This window comes from Mercenaria mercenaria, chromosome 8 (assembly GCF_021730395.1).
Source record: "Mercenaria mercenaria strain notata chromosome 8, MADL_Memer_1, whole genome shotgun sequence".
Classification (NCBI taxonomy): domain Eukaryota; kingdom Metazoa; phylum Mollusca; class Bivalvia; order Venerida; family Veneridae; genus Mercenaria; species Mercenaria mercenaria.
In genome coordinates, this window is record NC_069368.1 from 31,771,165 (window position 1) to 31,782,507 (window position 11,343).

At 34.7% G+C, this 11,343-nt stretch overlaps 2 protein-coding genes across 3 annotated transcripts in view; one reads left to right on the forward strand and one right to left on the reverse strand.

Moving 5' to 3' along the window:
- Nucleotides 1–3,997, reverse strand: part of LOC123566648 (DNA mismatch repair protein Msh6-like) — a 63,349-nt gene extending 59,352 nt beyond the window's left edge. The window contains exon 1 of one of the 2 annotated variants that reach the window (XM_053549678.1): nt 3,751–3,997. In XM_053549678.1, the coding sequence (XP_053405653.1) occupies nt 3,751–3,913 (163 nt within the window). In that variant the 5' untranslated portion in view covers nt 3,914–3,997. The remainder of the gene's footprint in view (nt 1–3,750) is intronic. The other variant, XM_045360935.2, reaches the window with a different exon arrangement.
- Nucleotides 14–2,317, forward strand: LOC123566649 (tigger transposable element-derived protein 4-like). The gene is made up of 2 exons (XM_045360936.2): nt 14–844; nt 1,241–2,317. The coding sequence occupies exons 1-2, from the start codon at nt 292–294 to the stop codon at nt 2,266–2,268; spliced, it is 1,581 nt and encodes a 526-aa protein (XP_045216871.1). The 5' UTR covers nt 14–291; the 3' UTR covers nt 2,269–2,317.
- Nucleotides 3,998–11,343: the final 7,346 nt, after the last annotated feature.

The following is an 11,343-nucleotide window of genomic DNA, read 5'->3' on the forward strand; positions in this document are numbered from 1 at the left end:
ATCTTTACATCAAACACTGCCGCCGATTAATTATGAGAACGTGTTGACACTTAATTCTCGATTGCAAAAGGTGAGAAATGTAAGTAACATCTGATGGGATCCCGCAATCACTGCATAATTATTAGCGAGAGACCGATATGACCAATCAAATTCGTCGTTGTTTTTAAGATCCGCCCATTTTTTCTAAAAATATTTTGACCTTGATAAATATGGAAACTCGCATATCGTGTTATACATGTTTTTGTACTCAATATTGAAAGCTATCCTATGTGTAATTGATTGATCTTGAATATGTCTAAACGGAAAGTGTTAACGTTGGATGATAGAGCTCGTGTGTTGGAATTAAGTAAGAACAAAAGTGCTCGTAAAATAGCTGAAGAAATGGGCGTAGGAAAAACCCAGATCCAAAATATTCTGAAACGGAAAGCGGAAGTGTTAGAGGATATTGAAAACAATGTTTCAGGTGACCGTAAACGTGCGAGGAGAGTAACTGTTCACGAGGATGTTAACAATTTGGTATATGAGTGGTTTAAGGACGTGACTGCTAGGAGATTGCCCGTGTCTGGGCCTATCTTGTGCACTCAAGCTCTTAAGTTCGCGAGTGATCTTGGGGACATTAACTTTAAGGCATCGACGGGATGGCTTGCTTCGTTCTTGAAACGTAATAACATTGTGTTAGGGACAATGTCTGGGGAGAGGGGAGATGTCAATAAAGACACGGTAACTGACTGGAAATCAAAACTCCCAACAGTGTGTGATGGATATGATCCGAAGGACATATTCAATATGGATGAGACTGGTTTGTTCTTCCGAGACACAACAAGGAAATCGTATCATTTCAAAGGTAAGAAAAAAAAAACACTCACCAATCGTTTAGGAAATACAATGTTTTATCTGCAAATTTATGCATTTATCGAAATAATATCATTTAAAATAATATCTTGACATAGATACGAAAATGTACGAGGTCACTGCTTCTCTGACGTACCTTGTGGGCGAATAAACGTAAAAAATTCATTTTATTGAGCATGTCAATAGAATGTTGTAAACATTCTTTCTACTGTATTTTCTGATAAAAAAAATGTTCAGTCTGGTAAATATTTAGGCCTTGCCTGTCCAAATGTCATGCCAGTCTCACCTACACTTGAGATGTCTAGTTGCCATTAATATTTTTAACCTCATTCATATTTTTAATCTCACAATTCTTCTTGTAGACTAAAGCTATTTTTTCATTTTATAGATTCAGAACTGGTTGGTGGAAAACGCTCTAAGGAACGCATTACTGTTTCGCTGTGTGCTTCTATGACCGGGGAGAAGCTCAAACCACTAGTGATTGGTAAAGCTGCACGTCCGAGATGCTTCAGCAAAATAGATCCGGAAAAACTACCTGTGACCTACAGAAACAACAAAAAAGCGTGGATGACCGGTGAACTCATGACAGAATGGCTAAGGACGGTTGACAAACAAATGAAGAAACAACGCAGGAACATCTTGTTATTCTTGGACAACGCGCCTGCACATCCGGACTTGAAACTTAACAATGTTAAACTTGTCTTCTTGCCACCTAATACAACTGCTCTTTCGCAGCCAATGGACCAGGGTATCATTCAGGCTCTTAAGTTGAAGTTCAGGAATCGTCAGCTCTCGTACATTGTGTCACAAATGGAACGTACGGATAAAGTTGGTTCACAAGTGTTAAAGGAAATTTCCATTCTAGATGCTATTTACTGGATTAACGGTTCGTGGAAGGAGGTGACTCCAACCACAATTCAGAAGTGTTTCGCAAAGTGTGGATTTGATCAGATAAGTGAAAGTGATCTTGTTGTTAATGAATGTGATAGTGATGATGATAGTGATGATGATGATGATGAAGTGCCCTTAGCTGTCTTAAGAATGTCTCATGAGTTGTTCGGGTGTGAATACCACGAATTGGTAGATTTAGATAAATCTGTTCCGACGTGCGACGAGAATAATTCCATTGTTGACTGGGATAAGAATGCAGGTGATATCTTAATTGAACTGCAGTCAAGCAAAGATGTTTGTGATAATGATGAGTGTGATGATGGTGTTGACTCAGACAGACCTGAAACTGTGATCACAATGTCTGAGGCTAGTGATATGCTTGATAAACTGAAAATGTTTGCTCTCAGTAAAGGACAGGATAAGTGGCTTGATAACATTATGGATTTGCAAGACATGTTTGTAAGTTGCCGTGCAGAGACTCAATGTAAGCAGACTAGAATTCATGAGTTTTTTGAAAGAAAATAAAAACTTGGAACTGACATAACTAACAGGCAATTGCAAGTTTGAAATTCAACTTCATATGACATGAAAACTGTTGTGTAATGTAATGAAATCATTTTAGATAGAAAATGGTGAAATTCAGTTGATTTTATCACACACTTTATTTATAATTACACTTCAAAGTTTTATTGATGTATGTAATAATGTAATGTAATGAAATCATTTTAGATAGAAAATGGTGAAATTCAGTTGATTTTATCACACACTTTATTACACTTCAAAGTTTTATTGATGTATGTAATTATGTCATGCATATGTTAATATTTCTTTTGAAACACTTGCATAAAATGAAGAAAATTTTAAACTATTAAACTGATATTAATAACATGTTTTTTATCTGCATCCTTACCCAATGTGTCTCTTACATACACCACGTGAAAACCGAGTGACAACTTAAGTCCAATATATTATGCCCAATTTCCGTACTTTGTCTTAAGAGACCGTTGTCTTAAGAGACCACTTTTTGCCTGTCCCTTGGGTGGTCTCTTAACACAAGATTGACTGTATTGATATCATTTGTGTAATAAGAAAGTTTAAGCCATTAGAAAAATATCACTGTTGACAAAAAAAAACATGGACGCTAGGCGTCTGCCCACCCGACCTTTGTCTTATCAGTTCTAAAAATACAACAGATTTGTATACAAACACGATCTCTCTTATATGCGCAAGCAATTAAGCCAATAACTTTACATGAGGGAGTACTGTGATTTATCCTCCATTACTTTTGTCCATAGAAGTTGATGGTTAGATTGCCCGTCACAAAAATATAAAAGGTCCCAGAAAAGTCACAAATTAGCTATATATCTTAATCTAGCTATATATAGCTAGAAGTAGCTATAAAACCAATACCAATAAGGCAAAATATGTCATAATAAGATGCAAAATGGTCATAATCACGTCCAAAAGGTTTGTAAGATGAAAAACATTAACACAAAACCAAGATAAGATCTTTGTAGTCACATTTTCAATAACTGCAGCAGTATTTTGCGATAAATCATCACTGAATTTTTCACATGTGTTAATCATCTTGTATATGACAAATTCATAAATGACTAATCGCAGAAATTCGCAACATGTGTTGAAACTGAATCTGCATAGATCTCCATTCTTTGTGATTGTCTTATGTCTCATAAACCATTTGAATGGGATAATAACTATTTTATATTTGATATTCACATATTTTGCCTTACTGGTATTGGTTTTATAGCTACTTCTAGCTATATATAGCTAGATTTAGCTATAGCTAATTTGTGACTTTTCTGGGACCTGTGTAACACAATTAAAACTGTTAAACTGTCAAATTATTTTTGACCAACAGAGCCGCAGACAGTAACTTGAACACTCCCCCATCCTCCTACCAACCAATGTCCTTCAGACCAGAGCCAATAAAACGAACAGCACACCTGGCAGGCAACAACAATAAATAACTTATGTCAATGAAATTACCCTTCTGTGACACTGAATCCGACACCAGTTTCGTTTTGTTTGGAGATTTCTTGGGTGCAAGCACATCGCCTGAACTCCGATCACATTCTTTCGGAGTGGAACCTTTGGCGAAGTATGAAAACAGAGTGTTCTTTTGCTTTGCGGGGGTTGCTTTGGGTCCCATTTTATGTTTTATTTACACTTTTGCGACATGCATGGAAATTATCCCGCGAAATGTCCGGTGTGTATCATGAGAACTTAATCACCGTGACAAAAGTGAAATTCAAGGGTCGTCTAAAATGTACGTATCTACAGGGTAGGGATAGAGTGCGAAATGGACTCCATTTCGCAAAATGGACTTTACGTCTACGAAATGGACTTTTATTTTCTTAACTGTGACTTTAATGAAAAAGTTATAGTGTATTTTCTTCCATAGACATGATAGATAATAGGTAAAACTAAATATTGATCACCTTTGAAAAATCATTTTTCTAATTTATAACCAAAATATTGCAATTTATCAAGACCGCGTCCTCCGCAAATTCTACAAAATGGACTTTTATTTTCTTAATTATGGGTTTAATTTTGATGAAATATATATTTTTATAAAACGATATGATAGATTAGAGGTAATACTAAATGTTGGTCACTTTTGATAATATATTTTTCTAATTTTTAACCAAAATATTACAATTTATTAAGACCACGTAGTCCGAAATGGACATTTTCGTGCCAAAATTCAACGAAATGGACTTTTATTTTCTTAATTGTGGGTTTAATCTTTAAGATTTTTGTATTTTCATAAGAAGATATGATAGGTTAAAGGTAAAACTAAATATTGGTCACCTTTGATAAATTATTTTTCTAACTTATAACCAAAATATTACAAGTTATTAAGGCCGCGTCCTCCGAAATGGACATTTTTGCGCCAAACTTCTACGAAATGGACTTTTATTTTTTTAATTGTGGGTTTAATTTCTATGATTTTTATATTTTCATAAAAGGATAAGATAGGTAGAAGGTAATACTAAATATTGGTCACCTTTGATAAATTATTTTTCTGATTTATAACCAAAATATTACAAGTTATTAAGACAGTGTCCTCCGAAATGGACATTTTCGCGCCAAACTTCTACTTTTATTTTCTTAATTGTGATGTAATAGGAGAGATCGCCGTGACGTCACGCGTTAACATCTGTTTATCTGGTGGTTGGCAAAACAAATGATTTTAACACCGTTTGCGTATTGAATCAGAATTTTTAATTTTTAATAACTTTTTTGCTCATTTATGGATTTTCAAAATTCAAAAAGATTTGAAATACTAACAATCTTCATATTTTTGTATCCAAATATCTTTTTTCAATGAATAACCGTTTTAAATGACATATAATTTTAAAAGCGGCGTAGTGATTTTCACAACCTTTAGAAAAACAGTGTAAGTTAAGCGTTTCATAATTAATCCATTTTATTTCGAAATAACAATTAAAAGTAATAAATAAATTGCTTGTTTTATAACCTTTCCATTGATCAAAAAATTATTTATGTTATTTGTGTTTTAAGAAAGTTTAGACCGTTAGAAAAACATCACTGTTTACAAAAAACATGGACGGTCGGCTTCTGCCCACCCGATCATTGTCTTATCAGTTCTAAAAATAGAATTTGTATACAAACACGATCTCTCCTATTATCAATGTTATCAGTATTTCCATAAGAAGATATGACAGGTAAGATTAAATGTTAGTCACTTTTGATAAAATATTTTTCTGATTTATAACCAAAATATTATACTTAAGACCGCGCTAAAGTTCTGTGAAAAAAATTACGAAACGGACAATTATTTTCTTAACTCTGGTTTTAATTTCAATGATATTTAAGTTTTACTTGCCATTGGATAAAAAAAAAATTCGAGGGAGGCGCTTCTTAAACAGTGGTCATTTTAATTTGTTAGTGGGCGGGATTGAGTAAAGCCTTGAAAATTAATCCGTCATATCTTTTAATAATAAACGTGTTAGGAGAATTGAATGGTACTGCATGTGAATATCGAATATTTCTTGTATAGATTTTTTATCACAACTCGGAGGAATCTTATAAGTAAAATTATATTCCATACATCTACAAATTGATAACGTGTAATATTTAAGGACGATATATTTTGTAAACACATATCTCGAACGACAGTGCTAAATTACATATAATATTAACGTAACTAATAGGTAAAAAGGAACATTGTCTGTACTATTTGAATGTGTGTTCTTACTTTTTTTTCTCAACTATATATTGAGGAAATATATGATGTCGGTTACTAGGGTGATCAGTATAAGCTTCCGTGATACGGGGCGTACTTGAGGGCTTTAATAAAAATAAAATTTGTAGGGAAAATTAACCATTTTTCGCGTGAATACCCCTGGATTTAATGTGCCATGTCTTACAGCTCAAAGGATTGTCATTCAAAGACTAGATTAATGAATAAGTCCGTCCGCTTTGCTCAGTAGGGAGAGCGTTTGTCTAAACCCAAACAAACAAAGAATAATGAATAACACTTGTTGACAAATACGAAATAAGAATGCACTTCTAAAAACAATAAATTAATCAACATGATAATTTTAATGGAAGCGATCAGATTATTTTTTTTTCTCTTTTATATGTACAACAAAATAAAGAAATATATCATAGATATTCACTTGTTTGTTATTAATGGCACGTATAACAGGCGGACTATTTTTACTAATTCTTAGCAATGAAAATTGAAAAGTGTTTGTAACTGGACGAAGACTATTTTGATTATAAATTCTATATATTTAACATACTAAACTCAATGTCTTCCGTGGCAGCGGGAAAGTTTTTTACGGCTAGCATTTTTATGATTGTTCATCTTCTGTTATGATTTTATTTAATTGGCATTTCTCAATTTTATAATTGTTGTTATTAAACTTACCTTTGACTGTTTTGATGTCGGAGTGAACAGACATCCATGCCGCTCTAATCAACGATAATTAGTAAGGTGACAATAGTAAAGATACACATGTGGTCATGCAAGAGGCACTAATAATATACACGTGCATGCACTGATTAGTAAGGTGTGATAATCCAATCATCGGGCAATTAACGCGAGAAAGGAAAAAGAAAAAGAAATAACTGCAGCAATTCAAATTAATAGTAGTTTTTATAATTACAATTAAATAAACTCTTTATGACTTGGAAAAACACCGTCGATAAATTTTGAAAGTATTTCTTTGTAACTTATAAGGGACATATCTATATCATAAAAAATAAAGTCATCATTTAAACTATCTAAACTGTTCCGTATAAAATATCATTGAAATTAAAACCACAAGAACACTATAATTCGTACAATATTTTGTAAAATAATTGTCCGTTTCATATGGTGTTATTGATATATGTGGGCTTTACAATATGAGAAGATAATCTGTGTTTTATTAAGGTAAAACCGATATATACTTGAAATTAAAACCAAACTTTACATTAAAAATATATTTTTGGCACACATTGCGTGATTCAAAAATAATCAACGTATAGGTTTATCTTTTATGTTTCATATCTATTTCATGAATTACCAATATAATTGCAATTTAAGACACAATGAAGAATATATAAGTCCATTTCGTAGAAGTGTGGCAGGAAATGTCCATTTCGCGAGGAGTGGTCGCAATAAATAGTAATATTCCATTGAAAAATTAGATCGACATATTATTAACAGAGCCAAACATGTACCTTAAACTCCAGTCTATCATATCTGTTAAAGATAATACCGATATCATCAACATTAAAGTAACAGTAAAGAAAATACAAGTCCATTTCGTACAAGTTTGGCACGAAAATGTCCATTTCGTTAGACACGGTCTTACTTAATTTTTATTATTTTGGTTATAAATAAGATAAATATATCATTTAAAATGACCAATGTGAAGGTCTGTCTATTATTTGAAAAATATCTTCAAGAAATTTCATATATCCTTGAAATTAATGCCGCAATTAAAAAAAATAAAAGTCCATTTTGTATAAGATTTTGCATGAAAATGTCCATTTCGTAGGACGCGGTCTTGATAAAACGTAAATTTTCTTTTATTAACCTGACCAATATACCATCAAAAATAAACATCACGTAGGTTTAACTCCCCTCTATCATATTCATTTAAGAAAATACAGATATATTTGAAACTAAAGCCGTAATTTAGATAATAAAACTCCATTTCGTAGACGTAAAGTCCATTTCGCGAAATGGAGTCCATTTCGTACTCTATCCCTACCGGTATCTACACGATACTGCCTCAGTGCACGGAATATTTCCTTAGTGGAAAAAAAAAACAACAACAAAAACATATAATGTTACATTAGGCCTACTAACAAGAACATTACTAACAAGAGACTACTTTTAAAAAGTGCATGCCCCCATACTGCTTCATTTTGACTGGAAGTGGTAGGCTAACTCATGAAATGTATAAATATCTGGGTAAATATCCAATCCATCCATGACGGGTTCACACGAAATCTTGATAGACATTAAATAAATGAAGACAATTTAAAAAAAGTAAGAAGGTAAATTAAGGTCAATGTATATTGGACTTCGTTTAAATGTACTTCGATATAATCATTGTGTGCAATTTGCACCTACTTCCTAATGTAGTTTTAGAGTTATGTCCTGAAAAAAAGAACATAATTAAAGAGAAATAACTCAAAAAAGGAAGAAGGGTAGATTTATCGTTCTTCCACAAGACACATCATCATGTCGTGCTTATCATAGCCGCCAAGTCTTTTTGAAATCCTCCCATGAATAACAACGTTACAGACCTGACACGAAATCGGGATGAATGGGCGGAGAGACACTGCAATTACAATATGCCGCCCTCAGGAGGGGTGCCACCGTGGGGGTGCATAGAAAGTAGTTAAACTCCCTTCACCACCCAATCTTTTTGCAGTATCACTCGGTCATACATCACTTATCCAGACAATACGTCTATTCAAAGTGTACAAGTAAAGGACTTTTGTAAAACCTCGATTATTTAGAAGACCGTAACTCGTTAGTTTGTGGTCAACGTTCACTTCATACAGGTCGTTTACTTCATACAGGTACACTTCTGTATGTTTGAACTAAACCTAAATGAAAGCGGCGTAATCTGCAAAAACTTTTAATCTTATCATGGAAAATATATTGATTTGTAAAATTCAAAAGAGTTAGTATTCCTCAACAAGGCAAGGCCGAGTACATGTGTGTGTCTTCACAATTACACAAGTTTATGAAAACTAAGCTGTCAGTTTGTGATAGACCCCTTTAAAATTGTACGAGTTAACTGAATACTGGTAAGCCATTCATTTTATCTATCTATTCATACTGCAGCACTCCTCTTTACGAGTATTATGTGCAGCTGCGCGCCTGTACAAGAAATTTAAAAGACGAATGGATAGGAGGATAAAAGTAATACACGATGTGTATTGCAAGCATGAATACAGTTGATAGTGTTAAAAACAAGAAGGATTTACAAATAAAAGCAGTTTAAAAACAGGTCTATCATGTTAAGCATTGTGTGCAAGTTTGGTCACACCCTGCTTAAACTGGTTCAGGGTGGGGGTTTGCACAAGTTGTACTGGAAGGGAATTCCAAAGCACTATGGAGGGAGTGGTACAGCAACCAAACCATTCACTATTTTGTAGAACATAAGGAGGAGTGAATCAGATCTCCTATCTTCAAGGGTACGCCATCTCAGCTGACATAGCATGTTTGTGACACTGCTGTAAGGGGAGTAGTCACGATTAACCCATCGCGTTGGCCTCCGCTGAATCATTTCGATCTGGGGGTGTTTTGTTGGGTATAAGGGTTCCAAACACAGCTAGCATATTCCAGCTGTGGCCTGACTAGGGCTTTATAAGCTACTTCTCGAACTTTTAGGTTTTTTGCATGGGATATTTCGCTTGACGGAGTTACGTGTTCGGGTAGCTTTGCATGTGACTAAATTGATGTGTTTATTCCACTTAAGATCTGAGGATATAGTGACCCCAAGGTACTTTGCATCATGAACTGTTTCCAAGACTTGGCCATGGAGTGTGTACTTTGATTTGAAAGGTTTTTTTTGACCTTGTTATGTTCATAACTGTGCATTTTGAGGGGTTAAACTCCATGTCCCACTTACTTTCCCATAGCTGTAACCTATTTAAGTCTTGCTGGAGGATGTTTTCTTGGGCAGGACTATTTACAGTTAAATAGACAGCAATGTCATCGGCGAATAAGCGAACCTGTGAAATCAGATTTTCAGGCAGGTCATTAATATAGAGTAAGGACAGAAGGGGGCCTAGGACGGAGCCCTGTGGGACTTCGGGCGTTACTGGAGTTTCCTCTGATGTTTCACCATTCACAAGGACAGATTGGCGCCTGCCAATCAAGAAAGACTTGACCCATTGCAACGTGGTGCCCTAAACACCATGTTGATGAAGTTTCTATAGAAGTTTCAGATGGTTAACCTTGTCAAATGCTTTAGAGAAGTCCAGAAGGATTAAGTCCGTCTGGTGGCCTTGAATTAAGTTTCGAGATAGATCTTCTACAAGTTCGAGTAACTGAGTTTCGCATGACCTTTTCTCTCTGAACCCATGCTGTAGGTCATAGAGGACATTGTTAACCTGGAAGTGCTTGGTAATATTAGAGGCTATGAGGTGTTTCAGTAACTTACAGAGAATACAAGTTAGGGAAATAGGCCGGTAATTTGCATGATTGCTTTTGTCGCATTTCTTTTAAACAGAGGAGTGACATTGGCTTTGGACCAGTCAGCTGGGATAGTGCCCGTGTCAAGGGACCTTTGAAAGAGCTTAGTGACTAGTGGTGAGATTTGTTCATTAAGATTTTTAAGAAGGATAGGCTTTAGACCATCGCGACCACATGCTTTATCTATTTTGAGGGACGAAAGAAGTTTCTGAACACCATTTATGCCTATAGTGACCTTTGGCATTTAATATTTTGGCTGGTAATCAGTTGGTATGGAGAGTACATTTTACAGAGTTGGCCCAATTTAAGTGGTGACACTGAGGTGAACACAGATTGGATTTGACGATTGAGGATATTGGCCTTCTTTTTATCATCCGTATAAAGTTGACCTTTTTCCAGAAGAGGGGAAATGCCTTGGGAGTCTTGCTTGGCATTTTTGGCAAGAGAGAAAAGTTCCTTACGAGAGAAGTTTTGAATGCAAAATTTACAGCGAGCAATAACACCTAAACCAAGCAAGGTACATGTTTGTACTTCAAAAATAAACAAGTTCATCTCGTACACTGACACATTTTTGAATGTTGGGAAATACCCTGTGAGAAATGTTAGAAGTTTTCAGGATGGACTGAAAAGATAGGTGGAAGAACAAGCTAACCGCAAAAATCCTTGTTATCCGTGCTCCAAAGTATACAGACAATAAATACCGTTGCCTAAATAGTGCAAAAAAAGACAAGAATAATGGCGTACTCAAATAGTTATCTTTTTTGTTGTTGTTGTTTCAGTAGAGCTATTTCATTTTACTCGACATTAAGGTAGCAATTTGCTGCGTTGAATGCAACAGCAAACTTGGCCGTATCAACTACATTAATTTTGTAATGCCCCTCTCCAAAGAACATTCCGTGATT

Bases quoted from the DNA above. Each gene is read 5' to 3' on its own strand.
- LOC123566649 (XM_045360936.2), top strand. From the start codon at position 292: ATGTCTAAACGGAAAGTGTTAACGTTGGATGATAGAGCTCGTGTGTTG. The intron at 845-1,240 runs GTAAGAAAAAAA...TTCATTTTATAG, and splicing joins GAAATCGTATCATTTCAAAG to ATTCAGAACTGGTTGGTGGA.